The 27,259-nt window shown below is 45.3% G+C and overlaps 1 protein-coding gene across 3 annotated transcripts; it reads left to right on the top strand.

Moving 5' to 3' along the window:
• Nucleotides 1-306: 306 nt before the first annotated feature.
• On the top strand, nucleotides 307-24,906 carry LOC134096214 (cytoskeleton-associated protein 5-A-like). 3 transcript variants are annotated; one of them, XM_062549961.1, is made up of 45 exons: nucleotides 307-438; nucleotides 1,355-1,430; nucleotides 2,755-2,948; nucleotides 3,429-3,635; nucleotides 3,816-3,987; nucleotides 4,503-4,647; nucleotides 5,092-5,192; nucleotides 5,451-5,564; nucleotides 5,655-5,759; nucleotides 5,870-5,959; nucleotides 7,256-7,420; nucleotides 7,836-7,964; nucleotides 8,213-8,377; nucleotides 8,487-8,582; nucleotides 8,768-8,878; nucleotides 9,288-9,380; nucleotides 9,618-9,803; nucleotides 9,917-10,011; nucleotides 10,113-10,170; nucleotides 10,640-10,765; nucleotides 10,952-11,097; nucleotides 11,276-11,450; nucleotides 11,663-11,776; nucleotides 11,894-12,022; nucleotides 12,453-12,647; nucleotides 13,452-13,557; nucleotides 13,736-13,821; nucleotides 14,289-14,387; nucleotides 15,142-15,264; nucleotides 15,371-15,520; nucleotides 15,690-15,893; nucleotides 16,372-16,507; nucleotides 16,927-17,120; nucleotides 17,520-17,659; nucleotides 18,098-18,253; nucleotides 18,461-18,581; nucleotides 19,334-19,510; nucleotides 20,459-20,643; nucleotides 20,767-20,842; nucleotides 20,967-21,155; nucleotides 21,251-21,346; nucleotides 21,446-21,517; nucleotides 21,617-21,776; nucleotides 22,172-22,329; nucleotides 24,458-24,906. In XM_062549961.1, exons 2-45 carry the CDS (start codon nucleotides 1,374-1,376, stop codon nucleotides 24,719-24,721), a joined length of 6,060 nt encoding a protein of 2,019 aa, XP_062405945.1. In that variant the 5' UTR covers nucleotides 307-438; nucleotides 1,355-1,373; the 3' UTR covers nucleotides 24,722-24,906. The 3 variants fall into 3 exon arrangements, with proteins under 3 accessions (XP_062405945.1, XP_062405944.1, XP_062405946.1); XM_062549960.1 differs by having other exon boundaries at nucleotides 21,251-21,517; XM_062549962.1 differs by lacking the exon at nucleotides 14,289-14,387 and having other exon boundaries at nucleotides 21,251-21,517.
• Nucleotides 24,907-27,259: the final 2,353 nt, after the last annotated feature.

The raw sequence follows: 27,259 nt of genomic DNA, 5'->3' as shown, positions 1-27,259 counted from the left end.
AATGCAAATGTATTGCACAATCAATACCCAATAAATAAGCAGTAGCCTACATTCAAATCATTAACATATAACACGTAATACATATAAAATACACACATACAAAAAGTAAAATACATAAATAAATAAAGATTTTTTACAAATCTTTGGTGTTTCGCTACACGGCATTTAACTGCTTGCGCACTGTCTGTTTTATGGTTTTCAGTCATGTGTCCTGAAGCCGGAAGCAGGTTCAAATGGTCCAATGACATAGCACGCCAGCAGATATTAAACCAATCAGATTTGAGTATAGAGGACGAAAGCATTTTCAAACGCCAGAAGTGGGAACTTGGGAAGCTGCTGCTGCACACATAAGCAGGAGTAAACTGTTGTACAAATAACATTTAAATCTTGAAGTGACCTCTTGCGAAGACCTCCAGCTCAATTTATTTAACCGTTCGAGTAAGTATGTTCTCGATTATGACTAATTAACGTATCGACAATAAGCATTTATAATTTTGAGGTAATGTTAGAAATTAGTTAACCAGAAGATTGTTCTTAGCGATATTCACGTAGCTAGCTGCTCTGACGGTAACGTATGCATGTATCCAAGGAAGACCGTAACCTGGACCTGCACTAAATTAACGTTTAAGTAAGTCTAGTTATAATGTGTTTCTAGCTAGTCGAACTTATATCAACATGTCGCACACAAACATTTGAATATCAATATGACTTGCGATCAGACCGGATTCGAAAACAAGTCACCTCAGACCTCAAGATCCTGTGTGTAGGTAACGACGTTAGCAATAGCGTTAGCTAATTTAATAGTTATAGTTAATGTGTCAGCTGTCGAAGTGTTGGTCAAATTTGTGAATGGTAAGTTGGCCAGTTAACCGCCAACTAACCTGCAGCATTTTGACTGATCACTGATGTTAGGTTTCCAAGCTTAGCAAAGTTAACCATTGAAGTCCTATCATACCAGTAAAGGTCCCAGCGACGACTGAACAACGAGTTATTGGCCCATAACAGCGCCCACTGCATGTACTGTTAACTGGCACAGGTCTGCATTCTCTTTGAAGCTGATCATAGAGAGTCATCATTGGTTAGTGGGATCATTGTTTTCTGACAACCTAATGACATTCATGCGAGTATCCATTTTGAATTAAGCGGTTGTTTTGATTGCTGTGAAATTTGGCTTTTTAAACAAGGAAGGACTGACCCACCTCAGGCCTAGACAGCTGTGATGGTGCTGTCAGAATGCATCATGTCAACTCTATTTTTAGTTCAATAACACAATGTTGAGACTGTGTGGATGCCCACTGCTCAGAAGACTTGTTTTGACCTTGCTGAATGTGGACCCATTTTTCCCTCCACTTAGAGATTGCACTTGATCAGTCATGGGGGACGAAAGTGAATGGATGAAGCTGCCGGCAGATCAGAAGTGTGAACACAAGGTGATGTGTGATTGAATCACTGTAGTGTTTTGTTATGGCTTTTTCAGTTTGTTGGAAACTTGAATATTAGAATTTTCTGTGCATACGTATCACATTCCTGTATGGCCCCGGTATATTTAAAAGTAATGGGCACAGTTCCTTGGCCCTTGCCTGTTTTCAGTGTTTTATTGACAAGCTACAGAGAAAATGTAGTGAGCTAAGATACCAGTTACTCTACATTAAATTAAGCTTACACCGCTCTACAATATTTTGAAAGTGATTGTACCGGTTTTGGCCAAAATCCTACATACGGTTCCTTTAAGTTACACAAGTGTCTCAAAAGTAATAAATAAAGTGAACCATCTTCAATGACCTAGCCAACATAACTCCGTTCAACCCTTCATTGTTACTCTCACAGCTCCACAGAATAGCAAAAGGCAGGTACTATGAGTGTGTGCATGGATATGGTATGCTCAATATTTAGGTTTTGCATATAAAATAACAAGTTTTATTAAATAGAAGTTTGCAGGATAAACTGCAAGCTAACTCCAAACTCCGTAGCTAAATTTAAAGTACAGTAAAAAGAGTACACCATGCAACTGTGTGTGTGCACATTTGTGTCTTCACTGTTTGGTGGATTTCCGCCTGTTAAAGCTTCATCTTTTCTTGATTCTCCCAGTGTTTCATTCCACTTGGCTAAAATGTTGGTACTTTTTAAATGTTGCACCATTACCCAGTCATTTCTCAGTTAGTAAATCGATGCTGTTTTTATTGCCCATTTTATTGACATTGTACAATAAAACCAAGCCGTGGTTAGAAACCAGACTCTACCACCGTCATCTTTGAAAACACTTTTGTTGCATCACTTCTGCCTTGGAGAAGTCGTTTGTCTTACACCTTTACACCGTACAGTAAATGTTTCCCAGACAATGTAGTGCAACAAGGAGGACCCATGCCTGACCGTCTCTTCTCCTTTGTTGGACAAACGCGTCACATAATCATTTGCCAGAATCATGGAATAGAATAGACCTGAAGTTGCATGTATGGCTGGTCAGAAGGGAGCTCTGCTGTGCGCTTCACAAGTGCTCTGCAAAATGTAGCTTTTGTGAATGGTACTGACCAAAACAGCTAAGCTATTGAAAAGCTATCTGCTTCAGCAAATAACTATGCTACCGCCACACTACTAAGAAATGTAGTTAAACTAGTAACTTCACTACAAGTAGTTGCACAACTGTCCAGCATTGCCTTTATGTTGCATAAAGATCAGGAGGTACTTAATGAAGATGTCTTAAATTGACTTGCTGTTTGTGACACCTCTTCTATGCCCTTTCTCTGGGTGTCGCAGGTTTGGAAAGCCAGACTCCATGGCTATGAAGAGGTGTTAAAGATCTTCCCTAAGATATGTGATGAAAAGAGTCCAGAGTGGGGCAAATATTTGGGACTGATAAAGAAATTTGTGACTGATTCAAATGCTGTGGCCCAACTCAAAGGACTGGAGGCAGCTTTGGTATACATCGAAAATGCACATGTTGCATCAAGGTTGGTTTTTACTCACCTGGAATTGTCTGTTTGTATTATTGGTGTTATCTGTTAATGTACAGTATTACATGTAGGGTTCTCACAGTTATGGAAATACAGCCAACATCATGTTATCTTAAAAGCCCATTTCCAGGTGTGTAGAAGTCATGTAATTTTGTACCTTCATAGTATTTTTTTTTGTAGAAGTAATGTTTTTGTTTTGTTTAGATTTATTGAAATGAATTATGTTATTGTACCATGTCTATTGTTTTGTTGTGTGAAGTTCTCTAGTGTGATTCAGTTCCACTTGACCTGAGTTGACATAGGCCAACTATTCAAAATGAAATGGAATTTGTTTTGTAATAATATAGCCAAGCCTGTGTGTTTGTAGTTTGTGAAGAGTTCAGATCTTTGAAAAGTTCTGGAAAAGTTTGACATGTGTCAATGAAAATGGATTGGAGCCTTTTAACTATTACTCATCCTATACATCCATTTTGTCAGGACTGCTGGTGAGGTGGTGTCTGGAGTGGTCAGCAAAGTCTTTAACCAGCCCAAGGCCAGAGCCAAAGAACTTGGCACGGACATTTGCCTGATGTACATTGAGATTGAGAAGGCAGACGCAGTCCAGGAGGAGTTGCTGAAAGGCCTGGACAACAAGAACCCCAAGATCACACTGGCCTGTGTTGAGACTATAAGAAAATCACTGAGGTAAGGAGCAATGGTAAATGGCCTAAAACGAGGCTACTTGTAATGAAACGACTTATTCTTTTGTAATGGTAAAAATGTACAACTTGGCCTTAATTGGTGTTTGGTATGTTAAATTCATTTCCCTCAGAGCTGTGCTGTCTTATGATAATTATTGTTATTCTGTTGTCTTTTGTTGTGCAGTGAATTTGGCCCAAAAGTCGTGACTCTGAAGCCAGTTGTGAAAGTTCTGCCCAAACTCTTCGAGTCTCGAGAGAAGGCTGTCAGAGACGAAGCCAAACTCCTGGCCATAGAATTGTACAGATGGATTAGGGATGCAGTACGGCCAGCACTCCAGAACATTAACTCTGTACAGGTGAGAAAGCCAGTCTCTGTTTATGGATGCAGACGGAGCTATGGACTGGGGTGTGCTTCTCATTCATTTTTGCCCCTTGCATAAAGTTGTGTTAAATTAAATGCATGGTGTGCTCTTGAACACAAATGTGGTCCTCCCCCTGAATAGGCATACTTTTTTTTGTCTTTTATTCTGTTGGAGCACAACCCTCCAGTTCTGCAGCGTCGAACAGGGCAGGGAAGGGTTGCTGACACACAGTCGAACACTAACTCAGTCTTCCTTTATGCAGCACGAAAGTCTGTGTGTGTGTATGTTTTGCCTCTGGCAGCAGCCGGATATGCATATTTAATGTACACATGCTGATGAGCGGCACCCTCTCTCTGCAAGCAAAGTCTTCCCCCACATAAACTCCCCGTCTTCCTCACAGCGAGCTGATCCGAGCCATGATTAATTGAATAGTTCCCAACCGGTTAATGTCTCGCCTCGGCCCGCATGGGATATGTGGGTGTGTTTGGTCTGTCCCCTCTTTCCACCAGTTGAAGGAGCTGGAGGAGGAGTGGGCTAAACTGCCGGCGTCGGCGCCCAAGCAGAGCCGCTTCCTGCGCTCACAGCAGGACCTGAAGGCCAAGCACGAGCAGCAGCAGCGGCTGAAGGAGGCCACCGGAGGAGACGAGGCAGACGGTGAGCAGAGCGCCCGACCGCCCGCCCGCCCGCGCTTTCAAAGGCCCAGAGATTTCACTGCAATACTTGAGCTGAAACTCGCAAAGTTTTTAGAACAGGCTCCAGACTTTGTCTGTGCAAGACCCACGTCAGGATTTTGAAGTTCATTCCTTGGGGGGGAACGCAATGTTACATGATCATCTTGAATTTGTTATATGACCTTAATCTCATCTTTTTTTTGTTATTTCCTTGTTAATATTTATCAACATAGATTAATGCTGTTCATGAAATGATTATGCAACAGTTAGGTCCGATCGAACGATTAATTAATATAGTAATCCCTCTGATTGCCTCAGCTGTCAGTATATTCTTTACCAACCCCTCTCTCTCATGCCATATTTTTTTTTACATGCTGTGTGTGTGTGTGTTGTAAATGCTCTATTGTACGGCGTTTGGCCATTTCAGGTGCTGATGAGGAAGATGATGCTCCTGTAGTAGATCCTTATGAGCACATGGATTCTGTTGAAATCCTCTCCAAACTCCCCAAGGACTTCTACGACAAAATTGTAAGGGCTTCATCATCTCCTAGTTTAGTGGTTAGACTGGCTGCTGATGCTTGTATGAGACTCTTCTTGACACCTCGAGTGGTTTTCTTGCATGCATTTCAACAACACTCCATCTGAATGAGGCTGCACCAACCATTGTAAACCAGTGTGTTAAAGTCCAGCTATTTTGTTTGAGGTTTCATGAGTGCATGTGTTAAGTACTCTTGCATACCTCTTTATCCATCTGAGGTGGGTCATCTCTTCTGTATTTGCCTGTAGGAGGCCAAGAAATGGCAAGAGAGGAAGGAGGCCTTAGATGCACTGGAGGCCTTGGTCAAAAATCCCAGAATCGAGAGTGGAGACTTTGGAGAGCTTGTTAGGGCCCTGAATAAGGTACAGTATTCTATTGTTCTAATTTAGGATATCTGTGGTCATTAGTTTTTCTTCATTTATTTTTTACCCAACCATTTTTTTTGATCCCAGGTTGTTGGGAAGGACTCCAATGTCATGTTGGTGACGCTAGCAGCCAAATGTATTGCTGGACTTGCCACAGGACTCAGGACAAAGTTTGGGACTTATGCTGGTCATGTAGGTATCCCAAATCTATATGTGTCGCTGGTAGCAGATGTTTACCACAAATGTAAAATAACCAATTTGTGTGTGTGTGTGTGTGTGTGTGTGTGTGTGTGGTTTCCTAGGTGGTGCCAACTATCCTGGAGAAGTTCAAAGAGAAGAAGCCTCAGGTTGTTCAGGCGCTGCAGGAAGCAATCGATGCTGCTTTCCTCTCCGTGAGTACAGAAGTCCAGCACGGCCAACACTTCTATTGACCCTGTAGAAGGAAATGTGCTGAATCTTGTATTTTGTGCTTAGGAGTTTATGCTTAGCATGTAATGCAGACTTGTTTTTTTATTTTATTCACACATACACCAAGACTGGTGGAAGTAAAGACTGGTTTTAAAACTCTATCTGTGGATGATGTAATAGAATGAAAATTTAACATGACCATTATAGTGACTAAAATTCGCAGTATTATTGCAGTTTGTTTCATACTGTATGTGCTGAAATTGTTTCTAAGCCTGCCACCAATGATGGACAGAGCTGATAAGTGATAATTAACCATCCCTGTATGCACAATAGCAACAAGACGCAGTCAACAGAATAGCATAGTGTCTTGGCATAAGTGGTGTGTCTCCTTTAAGACCAATAGGCTCCCTTTTTAATGTTGGGAGTAATAAAAGCCAATTTAGCAACCTATGTCCTCTGTCAAATACAGTAGCTTTTTCAGCTCTGAAGAAAACTGTTTAGAGTTATTAGATAATTATTTCAACAAAAGCGTAATGTTTCATTCGGCCTTCCTGGTCGGGATGAATGAAACAGTCATGGGAGAGAAGAATAACATACTAGTCTGTGTGAACTTTCACTATTTTACAACATATGGTGAATGAATGGCCGTCACAAGTTGTCGTTAGCTGTAGCCTGCTACGAGTGTTTATCACAACAAACTTCCCAGATGCAGTAGGCAACTGTATGCATTCATATCAGACAAGTGGTGGAGTGCAAACGCTCAGAAGTGTTCTGGCACTTCTATAGATACATTTGGTAGATTCAACAGAGAACCATTCCTGTGAGGGTAGATATGTGGAATCCACAAATCTAGCACTGGCACCTGATTTCAAGCACAACAAGCCCACGTTGCATGCTGCACCTGTGTGCCCAATTTGGGTGACTCGGATGATTCTAAAATTGTTTTTTTTTTTCTTTTTTTTTTTTTCGAGCCGTCGTAATTAAGATCATTAAAATCAAAACGGTAATTGTTATCGTTCAATTTTATCATGGTTTACCGTTGCATCCCTAACTGGGGGTAATTGTAGGAAATGTGTTATTTTTTAAACAGCAATTTATGGCAATCAATAGGTTGTCAGTTACCAACTGCAGCCATTTTGTTCACTGTGAAATGTTGAATAATGATAGCAGGGGAACTGAGTGTCAGCATAGGTAAGAATTTGTTTAACTGCAATGAGTAGTATTGTAAAACCAAGTGATGGTCAGCATTTCACAGTCTTCTCTCGATTTTTCCCTCCCAGACCACTCTTCAGAATCTGAGCGAGAGCGTCCTGTCTGTAATGGACAACAAGAACCCCTCCATCAAGCAGCAAGCCTCCCTCTTCCTGGCCAGAAGTATCCGCCGCTGCACAGCGGCCACTCTGCCTAAGAGTCTGCTGAAGCCTCTCTGTGCTGCACTCCTCAAGGTGGCGTACACTTGCAGTGTTGCACTGCGGTTTGCTTATTTGTGTGTTTAAAGATGCTGTAAGCCATAATGGTGCCAGACTTTAGCACAGCAGGGGGCCACCCTCTCCCCCGCCGTGCGTGTTGCACATGTTAAATAATTAGCTGGTTTCTTGTAAATGATGTAGGAAGTTTAGTTGCATACAGAAGTGAACAGAAACTTTTTTCAAAGCTTTTTTTTTCTGCAGTGGTGTTGTGGGGAAGCCTGCTATCTTAATTATTCTTAAAATAACCTCTTGCAGTTAGCTGTCAATATTTCCTGTACAAACTAGGCTTTTAGGAGTACAGCTTCACATCAGTGGTATAAGTCTGCCATATTGTTTAGTTGTGCTCCTGTGTTAACTCATCCTGTAATCTACTGCTGCACACCCCTTGTAGCAAGTGAATGACAGTGCACCTGAGGTTCGAGATGCAGCCTTTGAAGCCCTTGGAACTGCCATGAAGGTGTTGGGTGAACGAGCCATAAACCCCTTCCTAGCAGACCTAGAAAAGCTGAAGGCAGACAAGGTATGTCTGAATCAACTCTGTTCGTTTAGCAAAGGGGAGAGCTGATGTCTACATTTTGACACTACGCAGGCGCTTTTCATTTCAACATTGTGTTACAAACCAAGACGCTATGCTGTGCACTGCTTTCACACCGATCCAAGTTAGCATCATCTGGGACATGATTAATTAAAAGCAAACATGTCTATTGTGATCCTCCCATGCTGTGGCATTGTGTTCCAAATGGCCTCTGCTTGTTATGAATCCCACAGATAAAGGAGTGCGCTGATAAGGTGGAGCTGGCAGGCGGGAAGGCGGGTGGTGGTGGTGGTGGTGGTGGTGGTGCTGCTGCTGCTGCTACTGCCTCAGCTGCTGTGAAGGAGAAGCCCCCTCCCAAGGCCTCTACGGCCGCACCAAAGAAGGTTCCGGCAGCTGCGGTGAGGGCTTTGGAGAACCACACCATTGTTATTTTCTTAAGAAATCTCCTATTCAAACATCAGTGGCATCTGAAACTCAGTGTGTGTGTGTGTGTGTTTTGCCCTTTAGGCAGCCAAGAAGGGAAAGCCAGCCGCTGGAGGAGGAGCCAAGAAAGCGGTGTCCAAAAAGGCAGAGGCCAAAGAGACAGTGGAGACGGAGCTGTCTGTGAGTGACCACTAGATTCACGGGGCGCTTTTGGCTCGCTGCGATGTCTGATTAATGTTTTTTCACTCTGATTCAAACCGGGACTGGTTTAAGATGGGGAGACTGCTGTGCTGATTGTGTGTGTGCGTGTGTGCGTGTGTGCGTGTGTGCGTGTGTGTGTGTGTGTGTGTGTGTGTTTTCTTTAGCCTGAGGTGTGTGAGGAGAAGGCTGCCGCTGTGCTTCCAGCTTCCTGTTTGCAGATGCTGGACAGCGCCAACTGGAAGGAGAGATTGGCCAGCATGGAGGAATTCCATAAGGTGACATTTTGTGTGTGTGTGTGTGTGTGTGTGTGTGTGTGTGTGTGTGTGTGTGTGTGTGTGTGTGTGTGTGTGTGTGTGTGTGTGTGTGTGTGTGTGTGTGTGTGTGTGTGTGTGTGTGTGTGTGTGTGTGTGTGTGTGTGTGTGTGTGTGTGTGTGTGTGTGTGTGTGTGTGTGTGTGTGTGTGTGTGTGTGTGTGTGTGTGTGTGTGTGTGTGTGTGTGTGTGTGTGTGTGTGTGTGTGTGTGTGTGTGTGTGTGTGTGTGTGTGTGTGTGTGTGTGTGTGTGTGTGTGTGTGTGTGGAAAGACACTGCGGTCCTACAGTACATCTGTTTGGTAGCCAGGAGAGCTCCCCTGGTTCCCTGGCGCTAAATGGGTCATCTCATCTCTCCTCTCCTCTCGGCCTGCAGGCGGCGGAGCGCATGGAGCCCAGCGAGATGCCCTGCCAAGCTCTCGTCCGCATGCTCGCCAAGAAGCCCGGCTGGAAGGAGACCAACTTCCAGGTGACACGCCAGAGCCACATCTTACACACACACACACACACACACACACACACAGAGCATGTGGAATGAAGCGCTACTTCCTTGTGTGAGCAAGATGTGGCGCTTCATTGTGTGTGTGTGTGTGTGTTGGAGGGTATCGCTTCTCCTTTTGTGATGTGGTTAAGCCCATCTGTTTCTACTGTCCTGTCCGGTCTCTGTTTCTCTGCTGATGCCCCCGTTGTGTTGTCCGGTCTCCAGGTGATGGGGCTGAAGTTGCAGGTGGTGGCTACGGTGGCCCAGAGGGGCTCCTTCTCCAAAACGTCCGCCCTGGCCGTGCTGGAGTCGCTGATCGAGAAGGTCAGCGACGCAAAGTGCGGAGCGAAGGCCAAAGACGCCATGAGCAACATCGCCGAGGCCTGTACACTGCCGTGGACTGCAGAGCAGGTACTCGAGCATTTGCTGAGATTGAAAAGTACTTTCACTCGTAGGCCCGTGAGGTTTGATTTAATTTTACATTTATTTTTTTTCTTCTTCTTATCTTGAAATGTTTTCTGCAGGCCGTGTCCATGGCCTTTGTCCAGAAGAACCCCAAGATCCAGGCGGAGACCCTGAGCTGGCTGTCTACTGCCATTAAGGAGTTTGGATTTGCGGGGTGAGTTCTGACATGTCTCCGCTGTCAGTGTTCATTTCTCTCCCCATGAGTTAGATTGGATTTGAAATTCAAATGATCTCGCTCTGTTCCATCTCTTGCAGCATAAATGTTAAGTCCTTCATCAATAATGTCAAGACAGCCCTGGGAGCTAGCAATCCTGTGAGTCATGTTCTTTTTTGCTGTATGCACCACCACCACCACCCACCACCTCTTGATTTTGATGTAGATTTTTTTTTACTTTAATAGTTACTGCAGAAGTGCCCCAACCAAACCAAATATGTAGAAAATTATATACACCACTCACTCACACACAATTAGGGATGTCTGCCTTTTGGGTGAACTTTAATGTTTCTGTACAGAAAGTACTGATGAAACATTGAACTGTTGGACATGCACACTCAAAAAATGTAGAGAACGTCACATTAAGTTAATCTGCACAGGTTTATAGGCTCATCCTAAAATTTAAACCGAAAGCCGAATATCCCTGATGTATATAATTATATAGACATCCTCCCTTTTTAAATATATGTCTGCGTTTAAAAAGTGTGTCCTTGATGGAGCATCACGTACAGTAGCTGTGCCTCCTGAGTGATGACTAAAGGAGTGTGTGTGACCTCTGACCCTGCAGGCTGTGCGGACTGCGGCCGTGGGCCTCCTGGGCGTGATGTTCCTCTACATGGGGGCCGCTCTCCGCATGTTCTTCGAGGATGAGAAAGCGGCCCTGCTATCTCAGATCGACTCGGAGTTTGAAAAGGTGCCAATTTTGTCAGCGTGCATAATCACTTCAAATTTGGAGTTGGCTTGAAATGCTTCGATGCATGCAATAATGGTTATTTGTATCTAGGCAACGAGGGCGCAAAGTGCCTGCTCTCGTCTATGGCGCTGTTGTATTGACTCGTGCCGTGCTCGGTTTGAAAGTGTTTAGTGCATCTTTTCACAGATGAAGGGTCAGTCGGCTCCCGCGCCCATCAGAGGCTCAAAGACGGCCGCAGGAGGAGACGCAGGCGGTGAGGAGGTGGAGGAGCAGGGAGAACAGGAGGGAGGTGCAGGCGATGTTGTGGATCTCATCCCAAGGACCGATATTAGGTGAGTCTTGGTGCAATCTACTGAGCACTTTGAGCACCAGCTCTTTAGTCTTCTAGAATGGCACCTCATGGGTTTGAAAATATATCAAAAATATCTTCGGCTTCTTGGCCAAGTACTGTATATGTGCGTATACAAGGAATTTGGTCTCTGAAATTGATATGCTAACTCTTGTGCGCAGTGCCAAGATCACCTCAGAGATGGTGGCGAAGATTGGGGACAAAAACTGGAAGATCCGTAAGGAGGGGCTCGACGAAGTCGCGGCAGTCATCTCGGAGGCCAAGTTCATCAAGCCCAGCATCGGCGACCTCCCTCCAGCTCTCAAAGGCAGACTATCCGACTCCAACAAGATTCTGGTATTTAAATGTAGATTTTACAATTTAAAGTTGTGCATTGGCCAGTTCAAGTAAGATTTAAAAATAGCTGGGTATTTATTTATGACCTAAGTTATCTTGGCTACCTAAGACACAGATGGCTTCAGGCACAGATATTTCCTTTGCTCTAAGCCCTGTAATGGTGAGTGTAAATCTATGTGTATGGTCACAATGTCTGTGACTCTTCTTTTCAGGTCGTGCAAAGCCTCACCATCTTGCAGCAGATTGCCACAGCTATGGGTCCTGCCCTGAAGCAGCACGTTAAAAGCGTCGGCATCCCCATCATCACCATGCTAGCAGACAGCAAGGTTGACTTGCATTTTCACATGGAAAAAAAAACAGCGTTTTTCATTTATTATGCTGTGTGTTCCCAGGCCGGTGTCAGAGATGTCAAAACACTGTATATTTATTAACCTGTGTTGCAGAATACGGTGCGCGCCTCGGCTCTGACCACCCTCAACGCCTGGGTGGAGCAGACGGGGATGAAGGAGTGGCTGGAGGGGGAAGAGCTCGCCGAGGAGCTGAAGAGAGAGAATCCCTTCCTCCGACAAGAGGTTTGAAAAAGATCCCCCGTCTCCCCCTCGGAGCCCGCTTTTTGAGATGCACCGCACGTCACCGTGCGCTCTAATGCCGAGCAGGTGTGCCCGTGAATAAAGGAAGGCTTGGCGATCTCGCTCGCTCGCGCGCTCGCTCGTACAGTTTTGAGTTTCCGCCTCCCTTTTGTCTCCTGTTGATGTGGCTCTCGTCATCCCTGATTAGTTCCAGGGCCACGCCGGGGGGACGTTACGGCGTAATTACGGCATTGTCACCCCGTCGGAGCAGTAATGGCGCTCCATCACGGCCGCATGTAAATTTAATAGCCCGTGTCTGGCCGTTATGTTGATGTTTAACCTTTTTGCCCTTCTGCTTTTATGGCGAGCGGCGCTTGCCTGGCGGGGGGTTGTATAACGCAGGTGTGCTTGGCTCTCCTCTCTCTGTGTGCAGCTGCTGGGCTGGCTGGCGGAGAAGCTCCCCACCCTGCGCTCGGCGCCCTCCGACCTGGCACTGGTCGTGCCACACCTGTACACCTGCCTGGAGGACCGCAACGCCGACGTGCGCAAGAAGGCCCAGGAGGCCCTGCCCACCTTCATGATGCACCTGGGCTTCGACAAGATGAACAAAGCCGCGGGCAAACTCAAGGTACTCCTACTGCCCTGTTGTTTGTTTGTTTGTTTATTTATTTATTTATTTATTTTTTTAAATATATTTTTTTGGGCTTTTATGCCTTTAATCAGACAGGACAGTGTAGGGTGACAGGAAACGAGTGGGAGAGAGAGTAGGGGTGGGATCTGGAAAGGACCACGGGGCGGGAATCGAACCCGGGTCGCCGGGTCTTTTACTTTACTTTAAGATACTTTATTGCCATTTATGTAAAAACATATAGGAATTTGTTTCAGCAATACAGTGTGTTTTCTTCTTTTGTTTAACCAGAGTTGAGGCAGGAGGCTCTATTTGAAGAAAGGTTTCACCTTGTTAGTAGGAATACAAAACGTACAACATAAATCAAAATCAATACAAAGTACAGATGAAAAGTAAACAGAATAGGCACAAATGGATATATAGCAAAGACTACCTAAAAGCATCCACAGTTATCATATATAACATTTTCAACAGAACTTTTCCATTATCTGATTTCAAACTCTAACTATTTTGAAGCGCATTTTAGGATGAAGGGGCATTATACTGAAGCTCTCACCAAATTAACGTCAATTTTAACTTCAAGGGATACTCCGGTCTTACAAAAACCTTGAGGTTATTTGTGGATGATAATAATGTGGATCTTCATTTCCTTAAGATCTTTAGTCCTAACATTTTATTTTATTTTAATTTTATTTTATATGATATGATTTTTATATGATTGATTTCAGTTTGCCGGCTTGTGTGTGTGTGTGTGTGTGTACGTACGTCTGCACAAAGTAAATTCGTTTTAATTTGCCCTCACAGCCAGCCTCCAAAGACCAGGTGTTGGGGCTGCTGGAGAAGGCCAGAAGTCTCATGCCTGCGAAGCCTGCAGCTCCAGCCAAAGCTGCCCCTGCCCCCAAACCTTCAGGTCTGTGCACAGTTGGAACACTTGTGCGCCGAGTCAGAGTTGTGTTTTGTGTACACGTTCCCACACCCTCCCTGCTGCACACCACTCCATTTCAAATGACCCGTATGACTTGCAATATACTGTTAACACATGTGGAATAGCTGTGTCTGTCGTTCTGTGTGTGTCTTTCATGCATCAGGTTCCAGTAAGCCGTCGCTGCCCAAAGCAGAGCCTGAGGCTCCAGAGCCAAAGAAAGTCAAGTCAGGATCTGGGGACAAAACAAAGGTAAGATTTTTTTTCGCTCTCTCTCTCTGTGTGTGTGTGTGTGTGTGTGTGTGTGTGTGTGTGTGTGTGTGTGTGTGTGTGTGTGTGTGTGTGTGTGTGTGTGTGTGTGTGTGTGTGTGTGTGTGTGTGTGTGTGTGTGTGTGTGTGTGTGTGTGTGTGTGTGTGTGTGTGTGTGTGTGTGTGTGTGTGTGTGTGTGTGTGTGTGTGTGTGTGTGTGTGTGTGTGTGTGTGTGTGTGTGTGTGTGTGTGTGTGTGTGTGTGTGTGTGTGTGTGTGTGTGTCTACCTGCTGCATTTGGATGTTAAGACTATTTTGTCATTCTGCATTGCAAATAACAGCTTGTTCCTGCTTGTGATGCTACAGGGGCAATGCTAAATAGTCGAGTTGTAGCTCCCTCCGACACACTCTGCCCTGGCCTTTTGACTTGCTCGCTGCATACTGATGAGCACGGCTCTTTTGTCTGCGTAGAGGCGGTCGCAGGAGCTGAACAAGAGCGCGAGCAGCATGGACGGTAGTCTCAATGACAGTAAGAACAGCGCCTCTGGAAAGAGCGCCGTTAAGAGGAAGGTAGCGCAAGTCCCCGAACGCTTGGCTCTGTAGGGCGATGGGGTCACTCTCTCATTTACATGCACCGAGGCTTGTGTCTGGGTTTGGTTGCTGTGCAACACATCACAATCACGTCAGGCTGAGCGTCTTCTAGCTTTTTCTTTCTTTCTTTTTTTTCAACGAGTGTTGGGAGAATAACCAAGACAAGAGCAACCAAAATATTCTTCGTTGGCAGCCGGCCTATTTCCCAGATAGCATCTTGAGATGTGCCATGAAAATCCTGATTTATTTCTCAAGTTTGGATTTCTGACGGCCGGTCCCTCCCCCGGCAGCCAGACTACTCCAAGTCTGGCCGTAAAGCTGAATATCAGTGGAACTTAAAGGTCAAACAAACGACCTGCTATTTAGATGGTGGACAGAAATGCTTCAGCAGCTGCTCACACAAGCAATGAATAATTAATGACCGCACGAAACGGTGGTTGCCTTTAAAAGTTTACAGCAGACACGTTTAAAAGTTTAAAGGGAGGGGTGGCAGCCAATTGCTTTGCTGCGTTTGTCCTCTCTTTTTTTTTTTTTAACCGGATACGGTTTCTCTTTTCCAAAGCCCCTGTGTAGATATGAGCACAGCCTTGGTGATCGGTCACGGAGAGGTTCTCTATCATTTCTGTTTCCTCGTGCACTGGAATGTGGTGGAGTGTTGGTGATGAAGGGCGCAGTCTGTGTCTACCGCTTCCCCCCGCTGACCTGTGTCATGCTTGTTGTCGTTATCTCCCAGAATGTCGCTGGCAAGAAGGCCGTGGCTAAGGCAGCTGCTGCTGAGGAAGACCGATCGGGCCCCCTCTTCATCCTGGTGGCCAACGGCAAAGAGCAGCGGATTAAGGACGAGAAGGGTCTCAAGGCAAGTGGGACAATGACCAGACGGGGGGAGGGGGAGAAGGGGAAAACGCACTGTTATCACACACATGTGGACTAACTGTGTGTGTGTGTTTGTGTGCGTGTTTCAGGTGCTGAAGTGGAACTTCCTGGCTCCGCGGGATGAGTACATCGAGCAGCTGAAGGTTCAGATGGCCCCCTGCGTGGCCAAGTGGCTGCTGGAGGAGCTCTTTCATTCCGACTTCCAGCGGCACATCAAAGCCATTGGAGCCATGATCGAGGTACTCGGCGCACAATCATGCCCACAGGGCCTGTCTCCCTCCCTCAAAAGGCTATGATCTGCCTCGAAATGTGTCCCTTCAAATGGGGGGGAAACTATTTTGTCTGCTGCAAAAAAGAAAAGTTAACTATAGCCTAGCTGAGCTGTGCGTATGTCCACTTCTCCCACAGCATCTCAAGGAGGAACAGGAGGCGACGGTCAGCTGTCTGGACCTGATCCTCAAGTGGTTCACGCTGCGCTTCTTTGACACCAACACCAGTGTGCTGATGAAGGCCCTGGAGTACCTCAAGCTCCTCTTCACCACCCTCAGCGCCAGGGACTACCACCTCAGTGACCACGAGGCCACAGGCTTCATCCCCTACCTCATGCTCAAGGTGACCGCTCTCTCTCCTCTTGCCCTCCCGCAGTGTTGGAACAGCTTGAGCTGTTGAATATATATGACCCGATCTGGCTAAATGAGTCTGAAGTGACACATTCTGATTTTGAGATACAAGCTGATGTCTTCCAGAAACCATTGAAAGTATCGATTTTTTTTTGTTTGTTTTTCTGTGTTTTATGAGGGGCATTCGAAATGCAATTTCCTTAAGTTTCATAGTCAAGATAAGAACGTAAAGTTCCTCGTTCTCCATGCCTTAAGGCTAATGCCCACCAGACACGGTGTTCAGCGGTGTGGGCTTGACGCGCAGCATTTAGAACAGTTTTCTCACCCTGTGCGGTCAGACGTTTCTAGTGGGGTTTGCTCCATTAAAAACAATGGCGTTCTATTTTTTTTTGTCGCGTCGCGTCGCGTCGCGTCGCGTCGCGTACATGTCCAGTGTGCGCCGGCCTTAACACCCCCCTCCCTCTCTCCAGGTGGGCGAGCCCAAGGACGTGGTGCGGAAGGATGTGCGTGCCATCATGGGCATGCTGTGTAAGGTGTACCCCTCCAGCAAGCTCTTCCCCTTCCTCATGGACGGCACCAAGTCCAAGAACTCCAAACAGAGGGCAGGTGAGTGGCAGGACAACACACACACACACACACACACACACACACACACACACACACACACACACGGTCCTCATAGAATAGAATAGAATATTTGCTTTTTTGATCCCGTGAGGGGAAATTAGTTTCTCTGCATTTAACCCAATTTAACCGAATTAGTGAACACACACAGCACACACAGTGAGGTGAATCACACACTAACCCAGAGCAGTGAGCTGCCTGCCCAACCAGCGGCGCTCGGGAAGCAGTGAGGGGTTAGGTGCCTTGACAAGGGCACTTCAGCCGTGGTGGACTGGTCGGGGATCGGTTGCAAGCCCGAAGCCCTAACCAGTACACCACGGCTGCCCCTCATGGACAGAAAGGTGTGTGTTGTGTTGTTGGTGGGCCGTTAGCGTGTCCTCACCAGTGCCTGTTGTGTGCAGAGTGCCTGGAGGAGCTGGGCTCCCTCATCTCCTCGTTCGGCATGTACGTCTGCGGCCAGGCGGGCAACAAGTCGCTGAAGGAGATCGCCGTCCACATCGGAGACCGAGACACGTCGGTGAGGAACGCCGCTCTCAACGCGGTGGTGACCGCCTACAACGCCTGTGGAGAGCAGGTCTACAAACTCATCGGCAACGTGAGTAGCTCAGGAGGAGTCGTGTGTGTGTGCGTGTCCGCACAGAGAGATTGCTTGTAGTTACCTGTGTGTGCCCTGTTGAGTGGGAAGTCGTCAGCTATTGAATTATTTAGCAATTGATTTCAGCATCCTAAAATCTTGTCGATTTATCAAATGTCAACTCAAATGTCTGCATCAAAAATTTTGATATTGAGCTTCTTTGCTCTTCTGCGGTAAACCGAATATCTTTGAGTTGATGTGTGGAGAAAATAATATTTGATGTAATGTTGGGTTTGGGAAAACTGTGGTAAGAAAACAGTGTCAAATGTCAATGTTGAATAAAGAACTAATGGATTAGTTAAATGAAAATGGTGATTAGTTAGTTGCTGTCCTACTCACGGTTGCCTTGTGCCCGTGCAGCTGTCTGAGAAGGACATGAGCATGCTGGAGGAGAGGATCAAGCGCTCGTCCAAGGCCCCTCCTGTGGTCAAGCCCCCCGTGGAGAAGGGCCGGAGGACCAGCATCCGCAAGCCCGTCCAGGAGGAGGCCCCCAAGCCCAGGTATGTTGGGGGCCCTACCATATTTGTTTGTAAAGAGTAAACGCACACCTTGTGAGGTGCTCACGGCGGTAAATGAAAAGTTAAATTTAAACAAAAGTGTCGTGGCACACTCGGAACTTCAAGATAATAATTTCTTTATTGACCAACGTTTCGGCTTGCGCCTTCATCAGGGTCGTTTTCACATACAAGTCATTCAGAATTTCCTTTATGTTACACATGAGTCTCTTGATTGGACAGGTGTTAACTGGGGGTGTGTCGAGTCCATTCACAAAATCCACATGACCACACGCAGGTTCTTGCTGCTGCCCTACCATCCCTCACCTCTATTCTGCTGGCTACTGAGACCTCTCCATCTTGTTGGACTTCTTGCCCTATGTTTTATGTGTAAAAAAATAAGCACAATGATTTAATGGTAACAAGTGTTCTGTTTTTGCTCAGTGTGCCAGAGCCACAGCCTGCCCCCTTGGCACCAATAGGAGAGTTCCAGCTGGACCCGGACCAGTTTGAGGACGACCTGGGCGAAGTGGCGCTGCCCGACCTGGTCCAGCACAACCTCGACGACCTTCTGGAGCCCATTCAGGTCCCCGAGCCAAAGTGAGCCACCGTCACGCCACCTGCCATCCATCCATCCATGCCCAACCCCTCACCCACTCACCAAGAGAACATAACTTTCAGCACGTAGTTAATGAGTTCATCATTTTGATCTCTCCTGACGTGACTGCTCTTACACCTCAGCCTGTTTGTACGTTGTAACCGCTAAACTGATTTGGCTGGAACCTGATGATTTTTGTGTTTGTTTAGGCTGCGCCCTCTCCCCACCCACTACGAGGATCCACAAAGCAGCACGGACTCCACTGTCAGCTTCGTCATTACTCAGGTGGCCAGTACGGACTTGAACACAAGCATCCAGGCCCTGTCACAGGTAACTGAACCACTAAGCCCAAAGGCTGCGACAATTAAATCATCTACAAAATTATTTGTCAACTAATTTCATCTGCTTTGCTTAGTTTTCTATGACCATAAACTAACTTTTGGCATATGGACTAAACAAGGCAGTTTGGGCTCGGCTACATTTTCATAATTTTTAGACATTTTCTCGATCAAACAACTAGTCAATTTGTCGAGGAAAATAATCAACAGATTTATCAATGTTCGAGGAATACGACAACCTTTTGGGAAATGAGTTTGTGCGCTATCTCTCCCACAGTTAGATAAGATGATTCATTCCCTTCTCTTGTATATGCAATAATTCAGTCTGACGCCCCCACCTTTGGCCGAGCTTTGCATAATTCATTGAAGTGGGTGGAACTTACTAGCCTGTAGCTCTCAAAAGTGTCAACCGATCCCTCCCAAAGTTATTTACATGTTGTGACTTGTGTAGGTACAATGTGAAATGCCAATGCAAAATGAAACTGAGTAGATGCATACCTGCAGCTATATCCTATATCATGTTGGCGAAGTACCACTACCTGCAGTAACTTAAAATGTTTTAGCCATGGCTATATGGCCTATGGTGTGTAACGTTTATTGGTGTAATGTCATAGGACAGGCTTTTCTTCAAAGCCACTTACTGTACAAAGAGCCGTGAACATAATTGGTAGCTTGCTGCATCACAGCTGCCCATAGGCCACTGTGGTGGTTTGTTTTGTGCCTGACCCGTGTGTGTGTGTGCAGCTGGACGAGGTCCTGCGTCGGGAGGGCAAGGCGGAGGTGATGGCCGGTCACGTGGACCAGTTCCTCATCGTGGTGCTCATGCAGCTGCGCCGGCTGTCCAGCCACATGGCCGACGGACAGAAGCCCCGCCAGGACGTCTTCCGCCTCTACAGCTGCGTCCTCGGCACAATGCTCTCGGTGTGTTTTGTGTGTGTGTGTGTGTGTGTGTGTGTGTGTGTGTGTGTGTGTAGGCCTTTTAGCATCTGATTCAGTGCTACATGTGTTGTAGCCTCTGATTCAATGCTATGCTGGCGCTTGGACAGTTACTGAGGTTTGCGTTAGGCTTGCATCACCATAGGGGTCTTCTTCCTCCTCCTAGAAAACCAGATGTGTTTGTAACACACACACACACACACACTCTTTCCCTCTGTCTCTGTAGAGAACACAGCATTTGGCAATGTCACACCCCAGACTCCCAGAGGTGATTCATGCACCCTCTAGCAAGGAGAAGCGAACCAAAGCCTTTTACTGTAGAGCTTAATCTGTCCAGGTCTTCTTATTATGGTCAATTACAGTCAATAAATGAATCCTAATCCAATACACAGGGGGAAATGTATTTTTAGGCCAACTTAAATCTAGAGGCGTTTCCCGCCCCAGACATCTTCATTAGATTACTTCTGCCTTTAATTTTTCCCTACACAATATTTTGGTAAGTCGATGCGGTCGAGGTCGGTCGGTCAGTCAGGAGATGTGTTTGTACTGTATGTCTGGGTTGATGAAAATGACCTGTTGGCTGGATGTTCTGCAGTGGCGGAGCACTCCAGGCAGATTTCCTCTGATGACATTGACAGGGGCCATCTGACCAGACAGTTGCTATGGCACATAATGTGAAACAGCCCGACCTTAAAAGACAATTTAACAAGTGTGTGTGTGTGTGTGTGTGTGTGTGTGTGTGTGTGTGTGTGTGTGTGTGTGTGTGTGTGTGTGTGTGTGTGTGTGTGTGTGTGTGTGTGTGTGTGTGTGTGTGTGTGTGTGTGTGTGTGTGGGGGGGGGGGGTGTGTGTGGGGGGGGTGTGTGTGTGGGGGGGGGTGTGTGTGTGGGGGTGTGTGTGTGTGTGGGGGTGTGGGTGTGGGTGTGTGGGTGTAGCTGGTGGCAGTGGAACCAGTGCGTGAGGCCTCGATGACGGTGCTGAAGGACCTGACCCACGCTCTGATCTCGCTCATGCTGGACCCCCGGGTGAACAAGGGGGACGACGGCACTCAGCTCATCCGCTCTGTGCACCTGCTCCTGGGCCACCTGCTGCAGAAGGCCGACCCCACCAACATGCTCAGGTGCGCATGGGGCCTTTTCTGTTGTCTGTCTGCTGCCATCACTAATCAGCTTGTGGTGTCCATTGGTTTAGTCTGTGTACTTTGTTATGGAAGATTGTCATATTTCATCTTCTTTTTTTTTAGTGCGCTGATTGTTGAATTGAGGGAAGTTCTTGGCGCAAACTCTGGACCTTCAGACTTTGCTGAAATGGTCATGAAGGTATGGTATTTTCTCATGGTTCTTTTCAGTGATCTTCACCCTAGTTCAAAAGAGAACTTAAATGAAGTCCAAGAAATTGCACGTACAGGGTGAGTGTCCTAAAGGTTCTGTTCAACTCTTTCAGTGTCACTGGCGGCTTATTAAGTTCCTTCCTGAGAAAATTGACCAGATCAAGCTGGATCGCATTCTCCTGGACATCCACAACATCATGAAGGCCTTTCCCAGAAGCAAGCTCAGTCAGATGAAGAGCGACATGCCACAGAGGACCATTAAAACTCTGCTGCACTCTCTCTGTAGATTAGTGGGACCCAGGGTAAACGTTGTCTTCATTGGATATTTTTATGTACAGAGAGAAATCAATAGTCATATTATTTGATTTGATTTGTAATTCTTACTTTGAATTTGCAGATTTTGGACCACATGACTTTAATCGAGAACAAGAAAGAATCTGAATTGGAGACCCATTTGAAGAAAGTAACCAATGACAAGGATACCACTCATTTGGTATGTAAAGTCATTTGCCTCAAGCAAAGCACACAAACCTTTAAATCTTTATTCTCTTCATATAATGATATTTCACACTATCTTTCATCCCAAATCCAGAAAAAAGCCAAATCAAATGAGGTTCTTGACGAGATCTTCAAGAAGATCGTTTCCACTGAGAATTCCAAAGAGGTACATTTCCACTCCTGTTGTGCTGTGTTTCCATTTGAAGCCATTCTTAACTGTAGCCGAGGTTACTGTTTTATATTCACCAACCCTGTTCTCACCCAGGGCCTAAATAAGCTGCTCCTGCACAAGAAGAAGTACCCAAACGCAGACCTGAGTAGTTATCTGAAGAAACTGCCCACGAGCATGCAGGGCCTGGTGGAGCGTGCACTGAAGTCCCAGAACGCAGACAAGGAGAAGACTCCGAGTCAGCGGCCTGCGACAGGTAGTGCCCCACATCAGTGCCCCCCCTCTGCCATCTCCGACTGTGCCCCCCCCTCCTCCGCCATCTCCGACTGTGCCCGCCGCAGAGCTCCACGTGGCCGTGTTTATCTGATGGTGCTCAGCACCAGCTCGTGTCCGTGTGACAAATGAGCCTTTTGTGATGGATTAGCTGAAAATGGGGTTTTCAGGAATGAATTCGCCACACACACGGTCGACCTCTCCGTGCACGTGCCTGTTGGTTCCAAAGTCATTCAGCGTTTTAAACTTTTTAAAATGAGATTTTGATTTTGCTACCCATCTTGTTTTACTTGTATGTTATGTATGGATATAAGTTAAGCAGACATATCGGGTTCAAACTTGTCTAATCTAAAGGACTTCTATTTCTCTCTCCCTCAGCTCCTACCCTGTCCACCACAGTTGGCCCGGCCAAGCCTTTGCAAGCGGTCACGAATCCCAGCTCCAGCACAGCGATGCAGACGCCCGCTTACTTCCGCCAAAGACTCCAGATAATGAAACAGCGCTGGGGAAAGGACGACAACACTCCAGTAGATGTGGTACGTGCTGTAGCTGGGCAGTGTATTGGTATATGGAAATGTACCGCTAAAAGATACAGAATTACACAATACTGCTTGATTGATTTGTTGTGTTTCTGCCATAAAGCCATCTTTGCTCCGGTCTCACCCTGTCTGTGCACAACCCCTGGCCCCACTCTCCCTCTGCATAATGCAGGGCTCGCTCCTGACCCTGTGTCACTGACATAACAGCACTTCTATGTGTAATGTCTGCTGAAGACATACAAACTTGATTATATTTATGCACTGTGTGTTAACTTCAGACCATCATCAAAGTGAGAAGATGTGTCAAAAAAAAAAAAAAGGCTACATCATGTATATTAACGCGGCTTAACATTTTCCCAGACCCAGACAGATAGAAAGTAGAGCAACTGTTCACAGTGCACATTTTGCTGGCCAGATAACCATGCACTCTAGTGACTATCTGTGAGCCATTCGTCTACAGTCTGTATCTTTTGCTAGTTCTCCATTGCTGTTCTCTGGTTTTGCGGTGAGAAATGGTCTAGTCACCAAAAAGTGTGAACTCCGTCTTGTACACTCACATTTTGTCTGCCGTGGTGTGGACACTAACGGTGCTGCTTGATCGTTTTGCGCTGCTTCTGCCGTCATACACAGATCCCGATCATTTTCTGTGGCTGACATCAATTGTTGTAGACTTCTGTGCAAAGCATCTTGGGAAGGCAATGCTGCTGCGTTAATAGCTGTGGCATATTAAAAAGTTGGCATGAAGGGCTTTGTAAGGGGTTGCTGCTGCTGGAGCTTGAGTCATTTAATCAGTGGCTTTCTTTGGAGTGCATGTTGTGATATGAAGACTGGATTGCCAACTAGATGGTCAGTTAGCGAATTAGCTTGCTAGGGAGAGTCTGAAGCTAACAAGATAGCATTCCATTGACACCCCCCCCCCCCACCCCCAAATTCAAATCAGCTTCACCTCTTTCCATTCAAGTCCTGTGGAGTGCCTCTGTCCATTTCTTTGACTTTCTATGCCAACAACAGGTTTAGCTTTCTGTTACTGAAGCTAACTTGTCTTAGTCTCATCCCACTTCAGCTGACGTTACTGTTGCATGACTCACAGTATGAAGATTATAACAGACTAATTTGCCAAACTGACAGACCAATAAGATGAAGTGATTAGAGATATTTACCCTTTCATGGACACATTTAAAGACTTGCTTCTCACAATGCAGCAAATGGAGGCCACATTTCCCCAACAACAGACACGCTGATTGCAAATATGCATAAAGTTTCATGTAAATGGCATTGAAACATAAAATCAAAATCAATATGCACCAGCCAATTTATGCAGTCTAATTATTTTCTGCAAAACAATGCCCCAGCAATACAATGCATCATCTGATTCTTTAATAGGCATGGACTTAATTTAGGGGTTTCAATATGAGTCTGCAGCATAGAAATGGGCCTTTTTTAATCCTTGGTTTATAGTGTTTTGTATCTTCATATTATCCAACATTGATCAAAATAATGTGCAAAAGTGTTTCTTGAGAAAGTACTTGAAATTTCACATGCGAGTTTCTTACAATTCAACATATAGCCTAGTTTCATAAATATAATTGGTATATGTCTTGCATTGGTGGGATGTAGATCAAAATTCATGTCACCTCGCACTAGGAGGTAATCGCTCTGTGATCCTGTACTGAACATCTGACCTGGATGCCAGACTGTTGTGGAGTCCATAAGATTACCAGACTGTTTTATACTCTGACTGATCAAATGAGACTGAGACTCGGAACAAAGAGAAATGAAGCAAGATGCAGTTCATACTTGGACTAGTTTCTAGTTTGTATCAAAGCACCGTTGTGTAATACCAGCTCTGAGTTTTTAAGTTGGTGACTTTGCAGATCCCTAAAAACAGTTCTGCAGACTCGTAAGGGATGTCTGAAATGGGACACATCTGCATGGAAAACTTTTTTTTCCCCCTTTTTAAAAAAAAAAAATACTGCATTTTTTAGTATCCAGTTTCTGGTTCTGATTATCCAAACTTTTACTGAAGATTGTGTGTGTGTAATGTAAGCAGTCCTCCTTCAGAGATTTCCGAACTTCTTTTTTCCATAAACTTCATTTCCATGCATCCTCCCCCTCCGTCCCTCAGAAGTCGCCCGAGGAGGAGAGGCCCCCGCTGACGACGCTGCCCACCAAGCCAGCAGTCAGCTCCTCCATGGAGCTGCTCCAGAGCAGGCTGTCCCAGCTGCAGGAGGCCCGCGAGCAGAGCCGGCGAGAGGCCACCCCCTCGCCCCCGACGCTCGCCGGCTCGACCGACGCCCCCGCTCCCGGAGGACCCCCGAGCCGCCCAAACCTCAGTAACCTCAGCGACCTCAAGATGAGACTGGAGAGGATAAAGGCCAATAAAATATGACGCCTCCCCAACCCCCCCCCCCCTCTCTTTCTTTTCCATCTGTATTATACGTGTCTGTGTTGTCCTCTGGTTTTCTTCGCCTTTTCCCCCTCCTTGTTGAATCTCAACTGTGACTGACTGATTTCTATGGTTTTGTTTTATTGTTGCAATTTTGAATAAAAAGCTATTTTTAAGCACCTTTTATGAAAAAAGCCTGACTGAATTATTTTGATGTGTCTATAATGAAACGTTGAAATTTGGTTTCTTTACACAAGGGCTGAGCTTCTCCTTTCTGTCAAAGCTATTTTATAATACAATAAAATAAAGTAGTATCTGGCGTTACATTTGGACTTTAGATCACTGTGGGTGATTCCCGAATGAGCTAATGTAACTAGTTTAAAAACAATGCTGTCATCTTAAAATTAGATACTACATCCCTGAGCAGTACTAGTGGGTGAACAACAATATTCCCACTATGCCAGCAGTCTCCCATGTTTCATTGGAACACCCACAGCCGTGTTGTGATCCCTTGAGTGTTAATTTCTTTTAAGTGAGACCCTTGGGTATCCCAGTGTGACCAATGGGATTCTGCCATGATCTAACTTTCACTGGCTCTCCATGTTAAGTTTAGCAATTTGTTTCTATCAGATACATTCACTGCAAAGTAGACTATCAAATGTGAGTATTGTCTTCAGGGTGAATAGATTTGTATGCTAGAGGGAAAAGGTAAGCCTTGAGATATATTGTCTTATGTTGTCCTAACATTTCTTTCTAGCTGAATTTAAGCTTTACCAGTTGTGATCATTTCAGCTATTAAGCGTCTCATTTTTTAATTATTACTTGACTACAACCCACGGAAACACTTCTATTACAGGGTTTTTATTATCTATGGCTGCTGAATGTCAAAGCATTATATGATCCTACTTGATCTTGTTACAAGGTCAATCAAAGCGTACCATCATTCTTCAAGTTCATATAAGGTTATGTTTATTTCTTACCCTCACATTTTTCGACTTGATCATCAGAAACTGTTTTGTTCACTCGTTTTGTTAAGGAAAATTGAAGGCTATTATCAATGGAGCCTTTTACTGCTGATTGCAGTACGCGTGGGTTAACCTTGGATGAAATTACTAACCTCGGCCCATTTCAGGGAGAGACCCCTTTGCAAAAATCTAAATAACAGATTTGCACTCAAAGTGAAGTCCTTTTTATATGAAATCGTTTTTCATATATTGTCCTGCAGAGGGCGTCTGTGTACAAAGTGCACAGAATAGGTTGAGACAAAATGCATGACGTTATCTGCTCCATCAGTTGCTTGAATGCTTTTAGGTGAATCTACCCTACCCAGACGACCTTGTTCGATAGTAGGTAGCCATTTTTTATTGTCCCATTAAAGTTCATTGACTCGTCACGCTTCAGCGCAAACGTTTGGAGTTTATATGCAGACTGCTGCAACATGAACACTTGCATTGTGTTGAGCAACTTCTCATTAAACGGACCACTATGAGTCAAGCTGATGGAAGAAATGGTGAATAACATGCCGTGTAGTTCTCACGGGTCCTTGAAAGTTTGTTCAAGGCCTTGATTATTTTTTTAATATGGACATGAATGTTCATTTAGGCTAGGCCTACTTGAAAGATAATCTTGATCTGTCTCAAACATAGTCCTTGAATTTGGGGATCTGTTAGTCCTTGAATATGATGTTTAATAAGGTGTGGGGTTTGGATTTCTCTGACCTTTGTAACCCGCAGATTGCAGACAGTGCTGAGGCTTGATTTTCATAAGTTATTAATTTAGGGAGAGCTTGAGACTTTGGAACTTCTCATTGCATGGCTGTTTGGTGAATGCATGAATTGCATAAGATGTTATCTGATGGTGAAATGTGAGACGGGTAAAACAAAAGGAACATAGGCCTACATTTTCCGTTGTAGCCTACTGCTATTTTCTGGGCTAACTTGGGTTGTGCAAGCTCAAGTGTATTCTTTTGAATTTAGGCTTCAAACCCTATTCTTCGGATGACCAAAAATATTAAAGCCACAGACGAGAGGAGAAATAGATCGAAACAAATGGTTGCCATGAAATAATATGTCTTTATTTTGTATGATTTCTCCTCCACTGAATAGCACAGAATGGAACTAAATTGTGATGATGTGGCTCACCAAGGCTCTGCTGAAGTGTATTCACTGCACTGGTAAGTATGTTTGAAGGAGTTTGCTGTGTTGAATGAAGCCTAAGTATGCCTCAACATTCAGCTGAGACTTGTTTCTGCACACATATCTTGAAGGTTGCCATAACCCTTAGAGTCTTCCCAAATATCTTGGATGAAGAGTGAAATGGCTTTCAGGCAAGTTTCTGAAGCATTTTTTTTTCGAGACATGCTGTTGTTTGACTACTAAACCACTACCATTACCCCTTCCACTTACTACCACTTAGCCTACTTTGCTTTGTGTAAAGCACACTAATACTATGTAACGTTTTATCTTTAAGTTAAATTGGTGTCAATAACCTTGGTGACAGTACATGACATAAGTGAAAATGAAATGATGCTGTGGTCATTCC

The sequence above is a fragment of the Sardina pilchardus genome, chromosome 11 (genome assembly GCF_963854185.1).
Source record: "Sardina pilchardus chromosome 11, fSarPil1.1, whole genome shotgun sequence".
NCBI classification, from domain to species: domain Eukaryota; kingdom Metazoa; phylum Chordata; class Actinopteri; order Clupeiformes; family Clupeidae; genus Sardina; species Sardina pilchardus.
Note: the sequence above shows the minus strand (reverse complement) of the source record. Positions and strands in the feature narration are given on the sequence as shown.

Excerpts from the sequence above, each read along its gene's own strand:
- LOC134096214 (XM_062549960.1), top strand. The coding sequence starts at position 1,374 with ATGGGGGACGAAAGTGAATGGATGAAGCTGCCGGCAGATCAGAAGTGT. Across the intron at positions 12,648-13,451 it reads AAGCCGCGGGCAAACTCAAG|CCAGCCTCCAAAGACCAGGT; the intron begins GTACTCCTACTG and ends TTGCCCTCACAG. Across the intron at positions 17,660-18,097 it reads GAGGAGGCCCCCAAGCCCAG|TGTGCCAGAGCCACAGCCTG; the intron begins GTATGTTGGGGG and ends GTTTTTGCTCAG.